The 25542-nt window shown below is 47.3% G+C and overlaps 1 protein-coding gene across 8 annotated transcripts in view; it reads right to left on the bottom strand.

Annotated features, from left to right (window-relative positions):
• Window positions 1-25542, bottom strand: part of ITSN2 (intersectin 2) — a 1402222-nt gene that overhangs the window by 987385 nt on the left and 389295 nt on the right. For all 8 annotated transcript variants that reach the window (XM_078647702.1, XM_078647706.1, XM_078647705.1 and 5 more), the window contains one exon: window positions 10723-10865. In XM_078647702.1, coding sequence (XP_078503828.1) covers window positions 10723-10865 — 143 coding nt within the window. The remainder of the gene's footprint in view (window positions 1-10722; window positions 10866-25542) is intronic.

The raw sequence follows: 25542 nt of genomic DNA, 5'->3' as shown, positions 1-25542 counted from the left end.
TTTTAATTGTCCTTGGGCCTGGTTCCACTGCCTCGCTAGGCACTCCTGTAGCGGACGCATGTGTAGTCTGGCATGAGGGACTATAAATATGCACGAGGGCATCATGCCTATTAGTTGCATAAACACTCGAGCTGGTAATGAGTGTTGTGGTCTGAACTTTTGGATCAACATCTGCATACTGTGGATCCGTGCTGCGTTGGGGTATGCCTTCGCCACTAGAGTATCTATTGTCGCTCCCAGGTACTGTTGGACGTGGGAGGGTTGCAGGTGTGATTTTGGGTAGTTTAGCGAGAAGCCTAGACTGTGCAGGAGATGAATAGTTTTTGACATGTGGTTGGCACATTGCTGGGCCGATGGCGCATGTATTAGCCAATCGTCCAGGTACGGGTACACATGAATGTGTTGTCTTCAGAGATGTGCCGCCACTGTTGCTAGGCATTTGGTGAACACCCGTGGAGCTGTTGTGACATCGAATGGTAGGACTTTGAACTGGTAGTGTTGTCCTTGAATAGTAAACCTCAGATACTTTCTGTGAGCAGGGTGTATCGGTATGTGAAAGTATGCGTCTTTGAGGTCTAGGGCTGCCAGGAAGTCTCCCTGACGCAGCAATGGCAAGACTTGTTGCAGAGTGAGCAGGTTGAGGGACCTGAGGTCCAATATTGGTCTGAGGGAACCGTCCTTTTTGGGAATGAGGAAGTATAGTGAGTATACTCCTGTTCCTTGATGTTGAAGTGGGACTGGTTCTATGGCCCCCTTTTGCAGCATACTGATGACCTCTTGCTGCAGTAATGTTATATGCTCCTGTGACATTGGACGGTGTATGGGTGGAATGTTGGGTGGTGTTGATGTGAGTTCTAGGCAATAGCCATTTTGGATAATTTGCCGAACCCATTTGTCTGTAGTGATGTTTAACCATAGTGGCAGGAATTGTTGTAGTCTTCCCCCGACCGGTGTTATATGGTCTGGGGGTAGTGCCAAGAAGTCACTGTTTGGTGGTAGTGGAGGATCTATTGGCATTGCCTCCACGTCCTCTGCCCTTGTTATTATTACCTCTGTATCCACCCCTGTTCGTGTTCTTATTGTAGGTGGATTGAGTATTTGTTTTGTATGTGGAGGATTGCTGCGATGTGTTACCTCGCGCTCCTCCCCTATAAGTGGAGCGACGAAAAGAGCTTCTGTGTTGCTGGGACTTAAGAGCCCCATGGACTTTGCGGTCTCCGTGTTCTTTTTCATTTTGTCCAGAATTGAATCAACTGCTGGACCAAATAGAAAATCTAGATTTATAGGCTGGTTAAGAATTGTAGCATGTACTTCATTTTTAAATCCAGATATTCGCAGTCATGCATGCCTCCTAAGTAGTACGCTTGTGTTGATAGATCTGGCAGCTGTATCTGCCGCGTCTAGAGCACATTTAATGGAGGCGTTGGTGATGAGCTTTCCCTCCTGTATGAGTTAATCTTCCTGTTCTTTATACGGCTCAGGTAAGTGTTGGAGAAGTCCCTCTAAAGTATCATAGTGTGCCCTGTCATATCTGGCCAGCAAGGAATGAGTATTGGCTATTCTCCATGAGTTTGCTGCTTGAGCTGCTTCTCTCTTGCCTGATGCTTCTAAAATCTTGGACTCCTTGTCAGGAGGAGCAGCCTCTCCAGTAGTTTGCGAATTTGCACGCTTTCGTGCGTTGGATACTACTAAAGAGTCTAAAGGTAGTTGCCCTTTGATGTAAGTAGGGTCTACTGGTGCCGCCTTATATTTTTTTTCTATCCTTGGGTTGATGACACGTGCCTAGCAGTGTCTTTGAATATGTCAGTTGCGTGTTTTAGGACGCCCTTTAACATGGGGAGTGTCTTGACACTTTTTTCTGATGTAGCCAGCGTGTTGAATAGAAAATCTTCTTCTACCGCATCTGAGTGCATGTCTACATTGTGGTAGCTTGCTGCTCTATCTATTAAAGAGTTAAAAGCCACTGTGTCTTCTGTGGGTGATGGTTGAACTGGGTATGCAGTAGGGTATGTAATAGGTAGAGTCCCCTCATTGTCTGGCTCACCAACCCCACCCCATGGTTGTGAATTGGGGTCTATATATGGATTTTGTGGATATCCAAAACCCACGTCTGCATCCTGATCTTCATCTGGGTTATGGTCAGAGCGTGCAGGTGAGTATGGGGCATATGGAGTAGTAGGCATAGCTGGAGAGATAGGCTGGAAAAGAATAGGAGAGGTAGCACAGTCCCTTTTCTTTTTGAGAGGAATTCGAGAAAAGTCTTCAGTAGGAACTGGTCTTTTCTTCTTGGTATAAACAGTCACTTTACCAGTATTTGGGTCAATATATAGTTGGGACTGATCCTCTGTGGAGTGGTCTGGATGGATGAGCTCCTCTTCCACAGTGTTGTGCCTTGGCGCCGATGTCTTTGGTTTGACCTTTTTCGGTTCGATGCCTTTAGCTGTTTCAACCGGTTTTGGTGCCTGTATCGGTTTTTGAGGGTTTCCGACAGGTTTTGTCGGTCCGATGTCTTTTCCAGGTTTCACCACGTTTTTCGAACAGATAGGCTTTGTCGGTTCGGGAACTTCTTTCGGCTTTAAAGGTGTTTTTGGAGCCTGCGGCTTTGGCTCGATGCCCTTCTTCGGATCGATGGGCTTCGGCTCGACGGGTTTGGTCTGGTGAACCTTAGGTTTCGGTTTCGGTTCGACGACCGCCTTGGGCGTAGCCCTTTTGTCTTCGGTGCCAGGCTTTTTGCCTTTTTCGACGGTCGAAGTCGGTTTGGTCGATTCGACGGTCTTTGGCTTAGAAGGTTTTTCTGATATGGCGGCCTTCGGCTCGACGCCCTTTGGTTTCGTGACCTTCGGTTCGACGACGCTCGGTCCGAAGACGGTCGTGTCGATAAGTTTCGGTTTCGGTTTTGATTGAACCGGCCTTGGAGTACGTGTCTCAGAGGGCTCTTTTTGTATGTTCTTAGCCGGGCGGTATTGCGGGGCTGTAGAACCAGTTTTTTGATCTTGGCTAAGGCCTGATGGCGATGCCTCGACCTGAGTCTCTGGTATAGGTGTAGTGTCTATATGGGGCGGTGTACTCACGGTTCGCCCCTCGTTGTCATCGGAGTCGTCTTCGACAGCTACGATGTCTTGACCATAGTCTTCGATATCGACGATTTCTTCCTCTTCGTCAATGTAGTATTCAGAGTCGTCTCGGAGTCTTGATCGTATTGATCCGAGTCTTCGGCGTGCACTAGTTCTTCTTCATCGTCGAAGATATTCTCGGGCTCCGGTGCCGATCTCTGCATTTCTTGCCTCGCTGCCCGCCGATTCCGTATTGTCTTTTTGGATCGGAACTGAGCACAGGCTAGACAACTATCTTCATTATGCTCTGGAGATAAACATTTGTTGCACACTGGATGCTTATCTGTGTGCGGGAACTTTGAGTTGCACTGCGGGCAGTATTTGAATGGACTTCGTTCCATCGACCGTCGGTCCACGTGGCGTCGAGACGGCCTAACGGCCCGATTCGACGACCGGAATGCAACAAAAGTTGAAGAAAGTCTTTCGGTGCCGATCGCAAACAATACCGACGAAAGCGAAGGCCTTTTGGCCTTTTAGAAAAGTTTTCTTCGATTCTGAACTTGGAGTGCTGGAAGGTACATCCGAACCCAATGGCGGAAAAAAACAATCTGAGGATGGAGAGGATGCCCATGCGCACTGTAGTCCAAGGGAGGAGCCACCTATCTCGTGATACTTCGAAGACTCTTTCAGGACAACAATGTGCAATCATCCGGACCCAACACTAGGCGGCGAGCTATGCACAGATATGAATTCAGCAGCCCACATGCCTCGAACGTATTAGTAATATTTTGACCTTCTTGTAGGAGTTCATTGGGCCTGTTTTTATACTTGTCTGGTAGATGCTGCATTATGGACTCTAGTTCATCATAATGTGCCCTGTCATATCTTGCCAGCAACGCTTGAGTATTGGCAATGCGCCATATGTTAGCTGCCTGTGCCGCCGTGTGCTTACCAGAGGCGTCAAGGAGTTTAGATTTCTTATCTGGTGGTGAGGCCTCACCTGATGTCTGTGAATTAGCACGTTTACGTGCATTGGATACTACTAAAGAATCTAATGGTGCTGGACCTCTAATGTAAACTGGGTCTGTAGGGGCAGCTTTGTATTTTTTCTCAATGCGAGGGTTGAGGACCTGAGCCCTGACAGGATCTTTAAATATTTCTGTTGCGTGCTTAATGACCCCTTTAAGCATTGGCAAAATGGCAGTGGACCTTTGTGTGTTATCAAAAGTGTCCAATAGGAAATCTTCCCCCACAGTATCGGTGTGTAAGTCAACCCCATGGTACTGGGCAGCCCTGTCCTCTGGAGGGGAAGGCCTGGAAGGATATACATCGTCTTGGGGGACGTAAGGCACATCAGGGGTGTTATAATCATCCCATGGGTTAGGTGACTGAGGGGGACTATTGGTCCCGGCTGGGTCATGTGCACCCCCACCTCAGTCATCAGAGTCTGTATGTACATCATCATCTGGATTAGTGGATGGTGTAGGCGAATGATGTGGTGGAGGAGGTGTAGAAGGAGGAACAGTATGGGGAGGTGGTGGAGAAGGGACCCTTAATGGAGAGGTTGCAATGTCTCTCTTCTTTGGGGGAGGAAGAGGTGCAGGCGCCTCTAGTGGTCTCTCCTTGGAGCTACGAGCTAGTTGGCCAGTCTTAGGATCCTTTACAAGAGTCTATTGATTAGGATCTGGTGTAACAGGCTCTTCTGTGTCTGGCAGATCCTTTGGCATCGAAGTTGTCGGTTCCGGAAGTTTCTTCGGCACCAACTCGGGTAGTTGGTCTAGAGTCTTTTGGCTTAGAAGTATGACTTTTTGAAATGTCTTATTGGAACGTGTTTTTTCAGTTCCGGTAGTTTTTTCGGTTCTGAAGCGTGTGAGTCTGGGCCTTTAGGTGTTTTTTTACTCGCCTCCGAGTACGGTTTCGGCATCGCTGAGCCGGTGCCAGTCTTCAGCACCGAGTGCTTAGGTGTCGGAGCAGCGGTCGGCGTGGTTGAGGAAGATGGCTTCTTTTTCGATGTCAGTATGGGATCGGCACCGGGAATAGGCTGCCTCGAGCCCGAGCCACCTGAAGGCTTAATAAGCTTCTTTGCCGAGCCCGAAGGTAGGGCGTGGGAAGCAGTCTCTCTGTGTGCACCCCGGCCCGAAGGTGAGGGTGTGACCGAAGCCTTTTAAGAGGGTGTCGAGGAAGGGTTGGGGTCGACGGTCTTACTTATGACCCACTGAGCTGGAGTGATGTCCTCGACGTCGGATTCTTCCGCGTCAGAGGAGCTGGCACTTTCTTCCGCCTGCTGGTGTGCTGGCACGTCCATGCCCTCTTCGAAGATGTCGTCGGGAATCGACGCTGACGAGCGAGCCATTGTTCTTCGAGCTCGTCGGTCCCGAATCGTTTTCTTGGAGCAGAAAGAGGCACAAGCAAAACAGTATTTAGCCTTGTGCTCCGGTGAGAGGCAAAGGTTGCACACCTCATGTAGATCGGTGTGGGGAAACTTCGATCTACATCGAGGACACCTCTTGAACGGCGCCCTTTCCATGATCCAGAAAGTAAGGCCTAGGTAGGCCCGAAGGCCTTCGTCAATGACCGGTATCGAAGACTTCGAAGTTGTGAAGAGTCGCGTCGATGGGGATCGCGATCGGAACAATACCGTCGAATTGGGTGAGGATTGCGCGCCGAAGGAAAAACGGTTCGAAACTGGAGCGCTGGAAACACATACGAGCCTGATGGCGGAAAAAAACAATCTGAGGATGGAGCCGATGTCCATGCACAGTATGGTCCAGAGGAGGAGTCACCCATCTTGTGACTTCCAAATAACTTTTCAGGACAAAAACAAACTGCAAACATCCAGGCCCAACACTAGGTGGCGATCTATGCACAGTGTGCAAACTGCAGCTCATATGCCTCGAACACATATTTCCAGAGCATATGTCACATATGCCACTAAAGTCAAATCCAAAAACAGAGGTAGCCAGACTTGATGGATAAAGTTTTTTAAACTGATCTTGAGAAATATAGAATACTAAATCATGAAAAACTCACAAATACATATGCACATACACGGAGTTTTGCACACCAAATGCTGTTTCATAACAACAATTTCTGAAGGTTAATAAAAGTTAAAGAACCTCTTCCCCTACAGGTACAATGTTAAAGGGGAGCTATTGCATTGTTGGGGTCTAGTGTTAGCATCCCCTACTGTGTAACCAGGAAACTTCAATTCTAAATCCTGAGTAGCAAGTTAAACAAACTGTGTGATCCTGTCAAATACCAAAGAATCTTTAAAACTATTGCAACTAGTCCCAATATCTCCTCCAGTTCTTCAAAGATGCTGTTGGTTTAGCAGACTAGAACAGCCAGTTGCTGTAGAACCAGGAACAGGAGAAATATGCATGCAGCAAGTCCATCATCATACTAGGGAAATGCTCTCCAGGACCGACAAATAACTTACAGAATGTACCCAGGCACATGAACCTTAGAATATGCTCACAATGGCCCATATCTAGTCTGTGAAGAAGGGAGCATGCCATAACCTTGCTGTTTCCAGGAAGGGTAACAAGGTCTGCAATTCATAAAGATGAACGCTGGAGTTTGCAGTCAAATGTGACCCAAGCAACAGCAGTAAAGGGATTTGCACAAATAATTGGTGTGGTGTAGCACTGAGCGGGGATAGCACAGCAGGTCACTGCCACCCCACTGACAAATGCATGGATTGGCGAGAGGGCTATGGAAAGGTCATAATTACTGTGGCTGGAGCAGCAGCTAGTGCATCTGCTGATTTGTGGTGGCTGACTGATGCTCACTGATGATACATGGCCATAGAAAGACGAGTCGACATACAGCTTGATGAAACTGTATGGGCCTACAGGGATCGGTAACCGCAGTCAGCAGCTGGCCTGAGGTGAAAGACTCACCACTCACTGTAGATCCCTGGGGCCTGCAAAGCTTGGCGGGAAAGAGCCCTGTGTGAATCAGACTGTAGCAGTGGCAATTGAACACCACAAGTCATGGTAACCATAACAGGAAGAGGTGCGAACAGGGCACCTTTGGTTCTTGGCCTTTCCATTCGCCATCCTACAGCAACTTGGTGGCAGCGATGGGGTTGACCGCTTGCGGTCCTACTGCAGGGGGGTGGTAACCAGATTCACCTGCACTGGGCCTAAGCATCAGAGTGGTTGTTGGATTGCCGTCCCCCCATTTTGTACGGCATGCACACCTCAACACAGAGCCATTCAAGTCCTGGCAGCTTGATAATTAACTGACCTAGGCAACACAGGGGACGGCATGTTTAAATCACTCTGCCCTGCACATAACAAAATAATTAGCAAGGGCCCTCCTAAAATTAGAGGTCTTATTTCCCCTAATGTACCTACCAGATGTCTAAGATCGGCACATGAACATCTCCTAAGAACCGCAGGAATTAAGAGATCGAGATGGGAGATTGGGCTGAGACTGCTGGAAGAGGGACCCAGCTTTTTAATAAGAAGCTCAAGGTATGGCTGTTCCCTCAGTAGCCTCATACCCTGATCAGTCATCCCCTTTCTGTCAGCGCTTTCAATCAGCGCTGAAAACCCCTTGGGCAGCCATGCTCTGAACAGAAACCTAAACATAAATATGAGCTGGGGCAAAAAGTGGTTCAAAGATAAACTTTCAATCCAGACCAGGTGAACTGATTTCACAGTGGTGCCACACTATGTAGAGCTAGCCTCAATGCCAGAAAGACTCTGCATCCGTACTTCAATTTCATACAAAGGCTGAAAACAGGAGTGTACACTTTCTTCAGGGCAAGATAGATAAGTTTGCCAAGCCCAGACAGGAGATGAGGCTGAGCCAGACTTGACTTGATTAAACCTGCTTGGTCCACCAGCAACAGAGATATTTTTTAGCCTTTAATCAATAGATATGGGCCATGCAACCAAGCTATGTATTAATGTACCACGCAAAGGTGAAGTCTACCTATTGGAGGAAACACACAATTATTTGAGATCTCCAAGGATGTGTGGAAGTGGGTGGAGAATAGAATAGGCATATCAAGCTTGAGGCTTCACTGGGCCTAAGTGACACATGGAGTGTGGGACGTGGGGATACAGCCCTTCACCACTCTTTCTTGTGGATTTCTTTTTCATGGCCACATACTTGCCCTAGGTAACTAGCTCACCTGTTTTTCTGCCTCATGGAGTGTCAGATCACTCTCCTGTAGAGTTTAATGTGACCCATTTTCAAAGTCACCATTAGTGTGTGGCGTCTAAAAGCATGATGGAGAATTCTCCAGCTTCCTAAGAGAGGAGGCCAAGGTCTTTTTGAGGCGCAGTCTTGGGTAAGTCCCATAACTGGTACAGTATGGGCGTTATTTAAGACAGTACTGAGAAGGAAGGCAATGATGTACCTACACAAAAAGGCATGTCAGAGGGGGGGCATGGCCAACTGCAGATGGGAATGGAAGCTTGGTAGCTTAGCTCCGGAGCACCAATCCCGAAATATCCGTCTAATTTGAGATCCCCCAGCCGAATCGTCCCTCCGAGGGTTTCGCTGCCTGCTGTGAAGGAGGTGGGAGCTGTGGGCTGACGTTGAGGAAGATCGGAGTTGCTGCCGACAGAAGGCTCTGGCTCCTCCAGGGGCATCCCCGCAGCCGGAAGTGACACTGGGCAGCTTGAGTGCACAAAGCGAGACTGGTGCAGAGGCCTGGAACTAGCGAGCGTTGGGAAAAATGTCTGAGCAGCCCTGACGGCACTCTACTGCCCTGCATCTGGCTAAAAGTGACGGAAACAGCATCCGAGCACAATCGGCGAGGTGGATGCTGCTCGAAGAGGCCGCGCTCCGCTGCTGCGGGGCAGAATTATCTGGAAAGCACGCATTTGAGCGAGGTCCCCCACCTGTAGTCCCGGCACCTGGCAGACTTGAAACCACGAGAGCACCATAGCAGGTCAGGGGCTCAGGTGGGGGCTTGTGGAGGAATTGGATACCGGAGGCCTTATACACCCCTTGGGTGAGATCAAACAACTGTTGCGGGCTTTTGGGCGTGGCAGAGCGGACGGCGGTCTCAGGCCCAGTGATACTCCCTGCAGTGGCCTAGTGGTAGTATGCCTCTCGCATCAGGATAGAGAGGTACTGGTAGCGGATTTCTCTGTGGAAGAGGTCCACAAAGCCGTACTGGATGTTCGGTCAGGTAAAGCGATGGGTCCTAATGGACTACCTATCGAGCTTCTTAAACGGATGGCGACGAAACTAGCGCCCCACTTGTTAAACTTATATAATGAATGTTTAGACTCGGGCTGCTACCGGCTGATATTCGTAACACTGCCATTGTAGTAATCCACAAGTCCGGTAAGCCCGCGGAGGATTGCAAATCGTACCGCCCTATCTCACAGCTTACAGTGGAAGTGAAAATTCTGGCCAAACTCCTGGCCATTCGTTTAGTCCTGTATCTTAATGATTTAATACATCCTGATCAATCGGGCTTTATGCCCGGTAGAAATATGACTAGAAATTTGCGACACGTACACAGGGTACTGGGGCGATTTTACACTCTAGAGGAGGAGGCGATCTTGCTGTCACTTGATGCCACCATGGCATTTGATACAATCGAATGGGAGTATCTTTTTGCTGTTCTGGCTCGCATGGGGTTTGGACCCAAACTAATTGGATGGATCAGGCTATTATATACGCAGCCCACGAAGCACGCCATGGTCAACAATCACCGCTTTGCCTCTTTTCCCCTCCGTCAGGGTACGAGGCAAGGTTGCCCGCTGTCACCGCTCCTCTTTGCTATGTTGCTGGAGCCGCTGGCCAATACGATCGGGGTAGATGCTGGTATAAGGGGCATTAAATGGACCATAGCTATATCTGGCCTCTCCAGTACGTTTGCTGCGATGGGTGTTACACATTTTTCACATCTTTGGCACACACTCAGGGTACCAGATAAATTGGTCCAAATCCCAGATGTACTGTGGTTCACGACCCAATGGTTAGTCGTAGCAGATTTCTGATGCTTCGTGAAAGAATAAAGATGCCTTTACATTTTGTATTTATCTTGTCACATTTGCTGTGCTCAGAGACAGAGGTCAAGCGTCAAGCTATGTCTTCAGACAAACTGCTGCTTTTTGTTTTAACATGGTGACTGGTGTTTACGTTACTTTCTCGGACTACAAAGTAATACAAGTTTTTAAAGTGAACCATGTGGCAATTTTGCTAGGGTACAGGGAGTGTGAAAGGAAGACTGTAGAATATCTTTTTTTGGTAACACAACAACATGTAAATACTTGTAAATGAACTGTACACATATTTCCAAATATATTAGCAGTCAGGAAAGCAGATGTGAAGCACTTTTTTGTAATAAAGTGTAATGCTAACAAAGATTATAACAGTATTAAAACAAATTAAGAGGGATAAAAGTAACCATTGAGCTAATGCATTGTGTGTTCATATTTTCAGCTTTGTATGAAAAAATCTGTGTAATTTCGACAAAGAATGATAAAAGTGTATGGAACAGTGAAACAGAAAACCTCACTGAATGGGATCCAAAACAATGAGCTGAGTCAAGTCCAAAAGAAATTGAACAAAGTACTTCAACTTTCAAGACTCTAATTGCTAAGAGCGTATCAAACTAACACTCTGGATAGCTGTGAATAAAGATTCTATTTTTGAGTGAAATAAAAAGAATGTAAGTACATACTTAACTAACCTGTAAGATAGCCACTCATAGTTTTATCAAGGCTGTTAAACTTTTGCCTGTATTTTAATCTGGCAGGCTGTGGAACTGCCCAGTCCAAGGGCCCAGTTTTAGGGGAACTGCCAGGTAGAGAAGTTGTAGATGATGAATTCGAACTAATAAATAAAAAAGTACATTTAAGAAACAGCAACTTGTGTATCGACAACTGATAAAGTATTATATTTGTGCACAGTACATTCACCTACAATAACAGCTCATTTACTTATAACGTCAAACAGCTCATTTAATTGGTCCTAGTGCACACTCATATTAACCCAAGTTGAAACCTTTTAGTGTTCTTCACGGTAACAAGTTTAACATGATTAGACAATAACAAGTACTACTACTAGTTATTAATAACTAAAAACAAACTATAATGTTGATGGACCTCCATAGTTTCTTAAACTTCAAAGTTCCTCAACTTCATAGTTGCAGATAACTTAGAAGATTATATGTAAAGGTATGAGCATCTACATTTAAAAATGTGCCTGTAAGGAGCTATGCGTTTACATGACACGGTTTAATTCACTTTACATTTGCCTATGAACATATTCTATACAAAGTTACAACTGTGTTATATAAGAGAAGTTTAGAGGTTGTGTGAGGAACTTAGAGAAGAATCAATGATATGAAGATAGGTGGGTGATAAGGCTTCACACACAATATCTACAATTATTTGTAATTACAGAGCAAAGACCTAAACATTCAGTGGAGCATTTCACAGATAACTTGACCAATATTAAATTTCAAAAATAGTTTTAGAGATAGGAACAAATTGGAATGAACTGTTTGGGAGTGGCTTTTTAGGTCCCTGTGTTTGGTCATTCTATGATCAGAAAGTGTGATGTGAGCTCTAATATAAACTCAAAGTTTGATCGCAGTTGGAGTAGAAACACAGTTCAAATAAAAGGACAAAGAAGTTGAAAAATGTTCACCTAGATGAAGACATTGGGTGAGGGGGGAAAGTAGAGCAAGGAGGTGTAGATTGCGTGATAAATCTCTCAGCTGCAAGATGTGTGAACCCAAGCCATGAACAATTTCAAAGACAACACTTGGTAAGTAATTTGAATTGGGCCCTGTGACAGTCATACAGCCCATCAAGCTTAGTCTCAGTGTAATAAGTTGTGGAACACGCCAGAGTATTCGGGAAGAATAAAGTACAACTTTATAAAATGGAGGGAGCAGTAGACTTTGCTTGCTCCATTTCAAATTTTTGCACAGGCTGTACCACACACCGGCACGGCTACATCGGCTAGACCTTCGGGAAGACGACAGATGCGTTAGATGCCGTCAGGGCCCGGCAGACTTCTTACACCTGGCGTGGGCCTGCCCTAGGGTGGCGGACTATTGGGGGAGGTGTTTGCAGGACTCATTGCTATGCTGCAACTCTCCATCGAGCCACACCACCGCGTTGCCCTTTTTGGACTGATAGGGGATACTGACACTCCACACCGCAAGTTTCTCCTCATAGGTGTATTACTAGCATGTAGACAGGTAGCGTGTAGATGGGGTAGGGGCAGGGCGCCCAAATTTAAGGGTTGGATACATGATATGACTACCTTGCAGGAACACTTGCTGGCATATGCAGAGCAGCTACCGATGAAATCCCGCCCCAAAGACATAAGGGGAAGATTACTGGAGGGCAGCAGGAGGACGAGGACCAGAGAAGTATGGGAGGGGGAGGGGACTCGGCCGCTGTTGAGGGGTGAGCAGATGGTGAATTACCTGGGAGGGGGGTCGGTGAGGGGATCGGGTGGTGCGTCCCTAAAGGGGAGCTGTAACCCGGAATGTTAGATGTCATTTTTGCCGCTGCCTTTGTTTCAGGACTCTTGTACAATGGACCAAAGAATGTGTTGCAGTAGTGATCGGACTCTATAATGGACAAGTAAAATCTGAAAAGCTCAGCTCGTGTGGGGTATTTGTCATATGCTCAATGAGGTGGCGAGTTCAGGTGTGGGTAGGGAGGGACGGAGGGGGGTTCGGGGGGAATTTTGGAAAGTTCTATGATGTAAACTGTTTACACAACATGACTGCATACCAATGCTTTCATTGTATTGTGGCTTCTTGAAATACCCGACTATAAATAAATAAATACATTTAAAAAAAAAACTTTAAAAAATGGAGAAAGGGTACATTAAGGAATTCACAACAATAGGCTATTACAATACTCCACCTTACTGAATACCACAGTGCTGATGTGGAATGTACTAAAATGGTAGAGAAGGCATTACCAATTTTTCCAGAAATTGTGCAGCTGGAATCTAACTGCTATAGAGGTGGTAGTGAGTACAGATTCAAGTCTCATGTATTTGTTAAAACTTACCCAAAGGTTTTTAGTCACGACAGTGGGTGTCACAATGTTGAGACATAAATGATACATATAAATGATACATATCTATACACATATTTACTTGTGGTTTTGGAGGGGAATACTTCTTAGTCAAAAGTCACTAGTGGAAATGGAGTGTGCAGATATTTTTCCTGTAACCTGCATTGGAATAGGAGCCACTGGCCTCTCCTTCCAGTCCATTCAAAGAAGTTCTTTGCTCCATCAATGTGTGGAATGAAGGTTGCATGCATGTGTTGGAAGTATTTTGTGCATTTTATAATTCTGTACATTATTAACAAAATGAAGAATGTGGATTTCCTCTCGAATTTACATGTATGTGCACACTGACATGGTGCGATTCCATTTGTAAAAAATTTGCTATGACACATAAAAGTGTGTTTTCCGGGCTAATGCTCACTAGGCTTCAGTTTAGGCCCAAGCCATCTTGTTCAAAACGGACATTGCCTCCTGTATGTTCACTGTTCATTATTTATGCAGCAGAAAGTTAAGCAGTCATGTTTGTTTATTTCCAATGATGTGGTTCTCGCTGTTCTTGAAAAAAACTTTTCAATATCAACACAGTAATGTTGCTTTTCCCAGAGCCCTTCTGCTAGTTCACTCTACTTCATGCATTCACAATAGTTTGCTGTTGTTCTTGTACCTAGTTTGGCTGCCATCTCTAGAAAGGGCAGAATCAATATTTATGTATTGGGATAGTGCTTAGATGCTAAGGCAATGTGACATTTAAAAGAGTTGTGCTCTGATTTGCTGATAGTGCAATTATTTTGCTTACACCATGAAGATTTTGCAGAAATTAATGATTCATTTGGAAGAAAACTGTATATAAAAAAACTGATTTTGGGGGTGAGCCAGAGCTTTCCTGAATGCTACTAGAGAAGCTGTCCGATTTCCTTGTGTGTGTTTCTCTCCCTCGCTTCAGGGAATCTCCTTTGGATCTCCAAGGGAAGAGTGGTTCAAAAAAGAGAGGATGGAAAGAGTCTGCCAGTCAGGGAATGAAAATTAGTGGTAGATCCCTATACCATTACTGAAGACCTTTGGAATATACGACACGCTTGTAAAAGGAAGGAGGGATCAAGGCACAGCTCTGAAATGAAAGGGCAATTTCTGCTCCCTTTATACATGATTCTACCTTAGCTGTGTGGACAGACAGGCTTTGTGGGATAGGCCAATTGTTTTTAAATCTTTAAAGGAACATCTGCAACACCATCCTATCTGCAATATTTAGTGAATGATTAGCTTTGGCTGAGGGGGGCGTGGCCACTAAGCGGATGGGAGAGGACGTATGAGCAAAGTGCTCCGCGCCGACTCCGTATATTATCCTGATATGGGGCAGTGTACGAAGCCCCCAAAGCCCTGGGGCGACGGAGGAGAGAGCTAGGAGGACCCAGCAACCAGGACAGTGAGACTGGAGGAGGAGTGGACGGGGGTTCTGCCAGGCAACAATCGAGCTGAGTAGCGGACCCAAGATGGCGTTCGGGGCTCTGTGACCTAAATAGCATTGAGGGCGGCTCGACCCGCGAGGGCTTTCAGGGTCCACCGGTGGAGAGGTGCACCCCCGTGAAAGTTCGGGACTAGCGTCGCTGCGGGAGTTGGGGGCTACGGGACTTTCAAGCGCCTGGTGCACTGACAACTCCGGAGGCAGTGAAGGTGCAAAGTGGTGGCGAGAGCGGCCAGCGAAGATCACGCGGTGGCGGTGAGCTGAAGCTGCGAGTTTGATCGGAGGACAGTGCTGCCATTACAGACACCGGGACAACCGCGGGAGGTTTGTGGAGGTGGGTGGTGCGCGTGGCGGCAGGCGCCCTGTTTTTCTACCCGAGAGCGGAGTTGGCAATACCGCGGAGACACAGGAGAGCGAACCAGCGCAGAGGGGAACAGACTAGAGCTGTTGGAGGGCGGTGCGCAGTACTGGAGGCACCATGGGTATCCTAACTGGTTAGCTGAACTGCAGTGGCCCCGAAGGGGGAGGGGACAGCAGGCGCTGGAAGGCCTGCTCGGAGCTGCGAGTAAAGGCTTGCAGAGGTGATCGCTGCTGGAGCTGCTTGGGAGGGTAGCCTGCCCACAGCATAACATAGTGGACAAGAGACTGCAGGATACAGGGGCAGCTGCTGTGAAAGCAGGTGGCAGAGCCCGCAGAGACTGCACAGGTTCAGGAGCACTGGGGCTGTGGGCACACTTAAAGGTGGTGGAGGACAACGGCTGGACCTAGTGAACGTGAGGAGCCGGACGGGCCTCTTGAAGAGTTTCCTCCTCCTACTTGGGGATCCGACAGCCAGCGCTATTGAGCGTGGAGAGTTGCAGAAAGGAGGACTCTAGACCAGTTGGCGAGGCCTGGCGAGATGAAGAGCGAACAAGCGGCTGGGCGGAGACATGTGTTGAGCCAGGCAAGAGATAGACAGGACAGGAAAACAGGAGAAGAAACGGGCTGGCGTAGGTAGCAGGTGGAATATTCAGGCAAAGTACACTGATAATTGACTGCACCGCAGGCTCAGCAAGAGCAGGCATTGGGATGGAAATGAGGACTGCTGTGTCCGACCCGTGAGGCGGGAGGACCGTGGTCATCAATGCCGGAGGGGACGCAGCAGCTGATATAGGCTGGCCTGGAGTGGGTCAAACTGTAGGAAGCGAGCCTTCTCTTCCTGGCTGGAGAGAGGCCCGATTGGAAGGCTGAGACGGTGGAGTGGCGCGGCCTGGCTGAGCTAGGAGGACGACCCTGCTGAAGTGGGTGACTCTGGAGGAGAGCGCAGAGTGGCGAAGTGAGGGCGGCTTGACCACCTGAGGTGTGGCGACACAGTGAGAACCCGCAGAGAGGCTGACACTCATAGAGGAATTTGTACCCCGAGGGACCATGGGGAAACCCAGAGTGAAGCAGGCAGGAGCACCTGTAGAGCAGGAAGAAGACACGGCCACTGGGGAGGCGCAAGGGGGCCTGCAACAAGGCCAAGAGGGGATGCTCCAGCAACAGGTCGACCAAATACTAAAAGCCATAACGGACACTAGGGAGGCCCTGCAGCTGGACATTGCGCCTGTGACGCAGGGCCTAGGACTGCTCCGAGCGGACCACGCCAAATTGGCTGAATAGGTAAAACAAACGGCGACAGCCATGGAAGTCTTGGAACCGGCACAAAAGTCGATGGCGACACAGATGAATGATTTTCAAAATAGGTTGCAGACCCTGGAGCGGCGAACAGAGGATGCCGAAGGGAGGAATCGAAGAAACAACATTCGGGTGGTGGGACTACCTGAAGGGGTGGAAGGACCCTGCATGGTGGGTTATCTGGAGGAATTGGCTAAAAGAGACTTCTGCACCGGAAGGACTGTCGTCTTTCTTCACTCTAGAGAGGGCCCATAGAGAGTGCCAGCCAGGCCATTGGCCCCCAGGAGACCGCCCAGGCCGGTGGTGGCCAGGCTGCTTCATTACAAGGATAGGGATCTTCTGCTGAACAAGGCAAGGACTGCGGGCCCATACACAGTGGACAACAGTAAGGTGACATTGTTCCCACGCTTGAGGTCCAGCGCCGCAGGATATCGTTTGTGGCAGTCAAGAGGGCACTTTGGGAAGAGGGTATTCAATACTCTCTGATGTTTCCGGCGCGCTTGAAGATTATTGTGGATGGCCTGGGACTGGCTGGAGATGTATAATGCGGGTATTGGTGAAGCAGGGAGTAGCGTGAGAGCAGGAGCAGAGGGACCTCGACCGTGCAGGCTGAGGTGCAAGAGGTCTCGCGGAGATGAGGCCCCGGAGAGGGCTGGTTTAACATTACAGGGGTTGAGCGCAGGTTGGAGGCCTACTAGGTGTCCGACTCTCTGAGGCTAAGGGCTTACCTCCCATAAGTTTGTGTGGGTGTAGCTTCCTAAGGATCTTGAGGGAGCAGTTGAGCAGTAGTTTGGATGGGTTCTAATGTTGTAGTGCCTGTTGTGGGGGGAGGGATTTGGGGAGGGATTGGAAGGGGGTTGGGGGGAGTTAGGGACACCGGTGTGCTCTTAGACATGGGGTGTGCAAAGGGGAGGGAATGCTTGATAATTGGGGAGGTTACATGATTGGAAGTGTATTACTTGGAATGAAAGGGGGCTTCACACAATGCAGAGGTGCCACAAGGTGCATGCTTACCTGGTGCGAAGGGGGGGTACAGGTGGTGCTCCTTCAAGAAACACATATTAATCGGTCTGAGGGAGCAGCATTGAAGAAGAGGTGGAGGGGGCAGCTATTTTACACAACTTACTCAGCCTTAGCCAGGGGCACCTTGGTATGGGTTAGAGCGGGTGTCCCTTTTCAGCCAACGCAGCAATTGATTGACCCAGAGGGAAGGTTTGTAGCGGTGATGGGGCGGCTAAATGGAGTGGAGGTGGCCCTGTGCAGTGTGTATGCTCTCAATGTTGACCAGCCCTCATTTTTTGAGAGTTTATCGGGGAGCTTGGCACCATACCGAACTGGTGCGACAATAATGGGGGGAGATTTCAACACAATAGCAGATGTGGAAAGAGACAGATCAGACTCCCCGCTCTCTGGTGCCCCAGTACATAGGGTCTACAAGGCGAGAAGAGCATGGCAAACTAATTGGGGCTGGTTGACACGTGGCGCGCCCAGCATGTGGAGGAGAGGGATTATTCTTATTATTCTGGCCTCCACGACTTGCTTGTGCGATTGGATGCAATATTATGTACCCCTGATGTCCACTCCAAGGTGACAGGAAGTGAGCACTTAGCGAGAACGATATCAGACCCCAACCCGCTACTAGTGCGGATACGATGGAGCAGGGAGAGGACACTCATACCGACCTGGCGGCTCCGACCGGAGGCGCTGGAAGATCCGGCCTTTAGCGAGGAGCTGGGGGGGTCATCGACCAATACTTTGAGAAGAACGATGGGGACAGCGACGTCAGCGGCAATTGAGTGGGATGCGTTTAAGGTCGTGGTCCGGGGTATCTGTATTAGAAAGGCGGTGGGAGTAAGGAAAACGTTATTGGTGGACCTGGAGAAAACGGAAAGCCGACTGCGGGAGGTAGAGGGGGACTGACCTGGGAGGCCCGGGGTGCAGCACGAGGTACCGGAGGCTAGAGAGGCAGTAGCAGTACAGGTGGAGAGACTGTGCTCCTTTGATTATAAGAATTATAGAATGAGGATGCATGCAGAGGGGGATAAATCGAGCGCCCTGTTGGCATGGTTGGCTAACCCGATACCTAGGGGAGTGCCGATATTGGGCCTGATGGCTCCCACAGGGGAGATGGTGAACACGCAATCAGGGATTAACAGCTTGTTTCTAGAATATTACACTGAGCTCTAAAGTAACCAATTGACTACGGATGCCGATGGCATAGGGAAATATCTCACGGAGGTGGCCTTGCCGAGCTTGAGCAAGAAGCAGGGAGACTTGCTGGGCAATGAGATTACGGTAGGAGAGATCAGGAGCGCGATCAAGCATATGGCCCGTAACAAGACGCCCGGGGTGGATGGCCTTCCCATAGAATTCTATTCCAAACACGCAGAATGTCTAGCACCGCGTTAACAGGTGGTTTATCAAGTGGCGCATAAAGTAGGGAGACTGCCTGAGACAACTAGGGAGACTATTATTAGCCCCCTCCTGAAACTGGGAAGGGAAGCTACAGATATGAAGGCATATCTCCCACACTCAATGTTGACAACCGACTACAAAATCCTGAGCAGGATCCTGGCATCCCGTCTACTCTCATACATGGCGCACTTAGTGCATCGGGATCAATTGGGTTTTATACCTAAGCGAAACACGTCTATTAATGTGAGACGATTACTACGAATTTTGGAGGGTTGCCAGGATCCGGCATCGACTGCCTTGATACTTTCAGTTGACATAAAGAAGGCGTTTGATAGTTTGGAATGGTCGTATCTCTTCCAGGTAATGCGCAGGCTGGGATTGGGGGATGCGTTTGTGAGATGGACCCAAATACTATATAATTCAGCGACGGCCCGGGTAAGAACGGGGAGAACTGTGTCACCACCCTGCTCAGTGGGACGAGGGACGCGTCAGGGCTGTTCACGTTTTCCGCTCCTATTTGCGCTGGCGATCGAACCATTGGCGATGCGAGCTAGGTCAGGGAGGCACTATACTGGGTTGGATTGCGCGGAGAAGTGCACTACATATCACTGTATGCAGATGATCTGCTGATGTTTTTGGCCGCCCCTGGAGAGGTATTCACGGGAGCGACGGAGCTGTTGCGGATGTTTGGTGAAGTTTCGGGGTTGTGTGTGAACTGGGAGAAGACTTGCTTGTTCCCGGTGTGTCGGGCCATGGAAACCCCTGTGAGACTGGAGGGAATAAGATGGGAGCCCTGCTGCCTGCCTTATCTGGGGACTAACATCTACCATGAGCAGGGGGATTTATTGGAGGGCAATGTGCACAGAGCAGTGCGAGGGGTCAAAGGGAACATGGCATTTTGGAGCACTTTGCCACTTTCGGTGGCAGGCAGAGTAGTAATACTGAAAATAGTAGCACTGCCTAAACTATTATATTATTTTAGGACACTGCAGATTTGGATCCCAGGCTCGGTGTTTAAGACGCTTAGGTCCATAATAGGGGGATTTCTATGGGGGAATGGCAGGCGGCGGGTGGCACTGACCACGATGATGAGGCCTAGAGCAGTGGGAGGATGGGCGGTCCCGGACTTCGAAGTGTATTATTTAGCAGCCCAGCTACAGTGGCTCACGCAGGCGGTGGCTAGGGAGTTTAGGGGACCGATGGACCAGAGGACCGGTGGTTACCGCGGCATGTTCTGTCATTTGTTGTCCTTGGTCAGCGGTTGCGAGTAGAATCATTGACGAATGAGGAGAAAACACTAAGAGCATGTTGGAATAGATACAAGCGTAGGGGTGGCAACACTCGCCCGTAAGCACCTGAGATTCCCCTGGGCATGTGTACGGCCTTACCGCATGGAGGAGACTGGTCCGCGCTAGCAGCGTGGGAAGATCTGGGGTTGCATATGGTCAGAGATCTTTATGGGAAGGGGCCCCTCTTGCCTTTTCAGGCACTACAAGAAAGGTATGGTTTACCTAGGGGTGATTTTTTGCTGCATGCTGCTTTGCTATCTGCGATTCAGAAACATTGGGGGGATGGGCTATTGGAGCCGCAGACATCCTCGACATGTCAATATGTCATAATGGCAGCGGGGACGGTAAAAGCAGTAACATGCCTGTGTAGGAGAATGGTGGAAGAGGGATTGCAGCCATTAAGTCAGTTGCGAGAAAGATGGGAGGAGGACCTGGGTAAGGATATTCCTGAAACGACCTGGACCAAAATAATGGAAAGGGCATGGAAAGGCACGCGGAACACCAGATTCCAACTCATACATTTCTACATTCTACACAGGCCGTATATAACCCCAGAGCAGATAACTAAATATTTCCAGGTGGACGCGGCATGTTGTCCCAGGTGTCACACAAATGCAGCAGACTTCCAACACATGATGTGGAGCTGCCCGCAGCTCGGAACGTACTAGGAGGAGGTGGTTGGGGTTCTGTGTGGAGTGACGGATAGGCAGATAGAGCCCGACATGGGAGTATGCATACTGCACTGGTTTCCGCATACAGCGCAAACTAAGATCACAAGCAAGTTCATTGATTTGGGGCTACTATTAGCTAAACGAGAACTAACAAGGCAGTGGAAATCCAAGCAGGGGCCTAGCGTGGGGCGATGAAGGGTGGAGTTCGTGAACTGGGCGGCTAGTGAGAGTATGGTTAGGTTCCAACAGGCCAGGAGAGCGAACAACGAAAAAGCAATGGAAAACGCACAGGCATGGGAAGCATTGGTGACTCTGCTGAAGCTACCAGAGCCGGACTCAGATAATGACTCCAAGGAGGCTCCTCAGGAAAATATCGGGCGCACAGAACATAGATAGGCTTGGGCTGACAACGGGGGAAAAGGAGCAGGTGCGGAGACAGTGTGAATAGGAGAACAGCCCGAATAGAATCGGAGACCCGCTCTCCCTAGCACAATGATGGTGACCGATTATCCTTGCTTAAATTACTTGGAGCACACCGGTGGAAGGGGTTAGTGGGAAGGGGGAGGGAGGGGCAAGAGTATGCGGGGGCACCAAGTTAGGGAACCACTATGCTGTGGGGAGGTATTGAATGCATATATTGATGCCGATATTGATAGGAGGAGAGGAGGATTGGAAGTTTGCTGTAGTATTGCTTAGGATGAGAGTACTAACTCAAATGTAGACAGCGACTATTCATGCAATGTAACAAGGAATGCGCCCCCTTTGAAAATGTGTCTTATAAGTGGAGGTTTGCGAGTGTTGCCAATCAGTTAAATTCTTTACTGGAAAAAAAGGCTGAAGAGGGGCAAGTGGAAGTTGGGAACGGAATTTTGAAGAGAGGTGGAAAGGGTTAGGTGTTAGGAAGACACAAGTACAAGAGGGAGAATGCATTGTAAGGTACAAGACAGCCAATCAAACATGGTGAGACCACATTGCTTCTATAGTGGGACAGACACAAGAATATGGATGAAAATTATTGAATCGTGGAGCTCAACTAGTCAAGTAAGCCACTGAATCATGACCAATGGCTGAACTTACATCCCATTCTGTCGATATTGAAGACAGTAGGTCTGTTTGCCAGTAAGCAACTAAAGTTGTCTGTAGGTGAAACCTAACGATTGGCATTGCAAATGCTGGTTTCCTACAGCATTGGTTAAAGAACGTCTGTTCACCCATATCTTGTTGAAAGCGCTTGAATGTTAAAACTGATGTTTATTAAAAGGTGGCAGAGAAAAAATTATTAGTTTTGGCTGAGTATCTCGGTGTGAGGTGAAAGCCTCTCTGCTCAAACTAGACAAACCCCTAAAAATCAGGCTGGAGGAAAATACATTTGTAGACTGCTAGCCTTAAATGGGGTGGCTTCCACAGATCAAGGTTCCAGGATCCCCTTGAGAACTGCCACCAATGCCATACAAGGTGTCTGATGCCAGGAACAAACCATTGTGAGTTTATAGACTAAATAATAAGAGATCAATTAATGATAAAAATAGTAAAAACTTTCTAGAGCATTTATCTAATGAAGATATTTGCCTGAAAAAGACTATTGAAATATCCTTGGTCATAAAAATGTTGCAAATTACATGAGAGACAAATTGATGCCTGCTACAGGGGATGGGCGATGAGAGGTGCGGAAAGGGGGTGGAAAATTTAAAACCAAGGAAACAAGTAGACAGGGTAGATATACGAAGGTGAAAGCTTGGAGAATCTAGGTATTCTTAGGTTTAGGTGAGGCTGTACATTTCACGCAGGTATTGTAAATATTTATGCAACACGGTCATAAAATTGTCATAAGTGCAATGAAAGGGGGCAATATGCACAAGGATGTAAGTCTGTCATTGGAAGCAAATGTGTGAATGTTGTCGTGATCAATCTGGTGCATGTAGAGTAGGATGTTATTTATGTTCAGTTGAAAAGAGTAGCAACAATGTCCCCCCATTCTGCAAATTGAGTGTTAATTTTGACAAATCAAAGTTGATGACAGACTCTGGGACTCCAAATAAAATCATTGAAGGATGTGTATGGCATGTGTGTTAAGGGCGACCCTCTTTAACAGCGACTGGCAGTGATATGTGTGAATGATTTGCGGCTGGAATGCAGTCACAAAAGCATTCACATTTTACAACCTACTTCAAGTAGGTGGCAGCCCATTAGCCAATGGGAAGAGGTCCCGAAGGAACCCCTTCGCCTTTGTGAATGGTTCTAAAAACGTTTTTTAAGAGCAGGCTGTTATTTTTGAAACGCATCCCGTTTGCCTTTAAGGCAAGCCAGATGCATTGTTAAAAAAACAAGTTGCTTCATTTAAAAGCAATCACACACATGGTGGTCTCCTGATCACAGCAGGCCACCATCCTTGTGATTTAGCGACTCCGAATGGGTAGCAAATTCCGACCTCCCTCATGAATATTAATGAAGCAGGGCAATATGTGACCAATAGGGAATCGCAAACAGTGTAAAACACACTGTAGGACATAGTTGTTTGCGATTACCTATTAGCGAATCGTAAAAATTAGTTGTTAGGTTATCACAAGCCAGAATCTATGTACACTGGCCCATTATAGCCAGGACATTAAGTGTGATGGAGATCACCTATTCAGTAATAGAGCAGGAGGCTAGAATGTCTAGGTGTGGTGTGCATCATTTCAGTCTTCTTGTGGGTTAATGAATTACCCTTTCAACAGGCCACAAGTAATTGATAAGAGTGGCATTACAGACTGCAAGAAAATTGTTGTAGGATGGAGTATGTTCCATGAGCAAATACTGCTTATGCTGATTCTTTGTACTGCTTACCAACTGAAGCTTGGAGGCAGATAGGAACGTCATAGCAGTGGAGGAGTGCGATGATAACGAGGAAAGTTACTGCATATCAAGTTGAAGGTGTAATGAACTGTGCTTTAATGGAGGATGAATGGGTACAGTGGTTGAAAGAGTATCAGATTTTGATAAAGATTATACAATATAGTACGATAGACTTTTCTCAAGCTGAGTACGGAAAAGGATGTGTATGATCATGTGTCTTACAAACTAATGGTGGACAATGATATAGTCTGGATTGTTGCTGGTGTCATGTGGAATGAGATGTGTTCGTATTCATCCTTGAAGGCCATTTCCATGTGAGGGCTGCAAAGTAACAAATACATAAGAATTTTTGATGGCCTGCCCTAGACAATGGCAAAAATCATTTTGTGTGACATGTGATAAGTCACAGGTGACAATTCTGTGTCCAGTTAAGGCTGTAGAAACTCCAAACCCCCCTTGGAGCAAGTAGTCCTAGATGTGGGAAAGATGCTTTTGGTGTACTTTGTAGTTGTACTTGGTAGTCCCAACTATGGCAGATTACCAGTGAAAGTGGCAGTAGATATTCATTCAGTAATTAATTCAGGATGAAAGCATTACCGATAAGCGCACCTGGATGGTGTCTGAGGGAATGGAGCAATTTTCAAAGTCAAGCGAAGCAAGGCGCATTAAAACTTGGCTGTGCCATCTCAGAAGCAATGGGGTAGTTGGTTGCTTTAATAAGCTTATTTTCAGCGAACTTTACTTTAACAGTTAACTTGAAAGACAACCCCTACAGAATTGTTGTGTGGTGTACACACCACATCGCTAATCAGTACAGCTGGAGCAACTTTTATGCGGGGTAGAGTGTCTGAATAAAGGGCGAGAAGCAGGTAAAAGTGGAAGGAGTGAATAATAGAAGATACATGGTGCATGACAAGCAGGTCATCCATCACAGTCGTTGACGGTCTAGGCAAAAAAACATTCTGCAAAATATCTAGTATTCTGGTTTCTGATCCATATATAGGCAATAGATGCACATTCTGTGAGGATCATCAGTAAAGAGTCATATTGCCAATGCCTCACAGGCTTTGATGAGGTTTCTTTCTGAAAATCTAAGTATAAAATCATTGTAAGCACATAATCCAGAGGGCAAGGTTAAAGAACTCTTCACACAAAACGTAAGGAATGGTGTAAGAAGAGGTTTATGAAGTGAACAATATGATTTGCCTGAAGAGAGCGTAAAGCTGCGAGATTCTTTCCAGATGACATGCAGTAGAAATCTGTGGTTAGACGCGCTCTGGGAGCGGAGCGGTTCAGGCTAGTCTCACCTCATTGGCTGGCTTCCGGTCTTGATTGATTTCTGCTATTGTAAAGGCAGCCCAACCTCAACAACCGAGAATGGCTCATGCATGTGAGGACCGTGTGGAAGAAGACTGGGTGTTAGGAGGTGATGTGTGAGGAATCTGGGAAAGAGATGGTGGGTATTGGGCATGCTCTCAAATGTCACTTTTTCCCATTATCATTTTGATCTTCTGAATGAAGTATTGTGTACTTGTATATTTTTCAATCATTTTGGTTTAATTAATGATAGGTAACATACATTTTTGGGACTTCAAAAGCGTAAGTAGTATACTATGTTAGCACAGAATTCTTGGATGGTGTAGCAATATTTATCAGAACTTGTGGTCTTCTAGAGAATAGACAAAATCAATAATACAATTTTAATTGCAACTTGAGTGTTTTAGACATTTGATTAAAGAGTAGTGTTTTTATGTCAGCGTTGATATACAAATGCAAAGCATTACTTCAAGATGGTTTGTATGCAGATTGGCATGATAGGGTCCCACAAGGGTAATTGCAGTATATCTTATGATGTAGTAATGCACGCTCAGGTAAATTTGATCATAAAAAAAACGGGATCTACGGATAGGAACAATCACAAAGGTATGCCTTTTAATACCAATAGGTGTGCAATTAAAGCAAAAAAAGCTGCTGGAGTGACCATGAACCATTTGAATTACATCCATCATTATACCCCAGTTCTTTGAAGGCTACAGCAAGAGTGGTGCAAGAAAGGATGATGCACTGCAGTGGTTAGCAGAATAAATTGTAAACATAATGCAAAACAACTATTGGCAAAGTCAATAGGTCTCATCCTAC

This window comes from Lissotriton helveticus, chromosome 6, assembly GCF_964261635.1.
Source record: "Lissotriton helveticus chromosome 6, aLisHel1.1, whole genome shotgun sequence".
NCBI classification, from domain to species: domain Eukaryota; kingdom Metazoa; phylum Chordata; class Amphibia; order Caudata; family Salamandridae; genus Lissotriton; species Lissotriton helveticus.
Note: the sequence above shows the minus strand (reverse complement) of the source record. Positions and strands in the feature narration are given on the sequence as shown.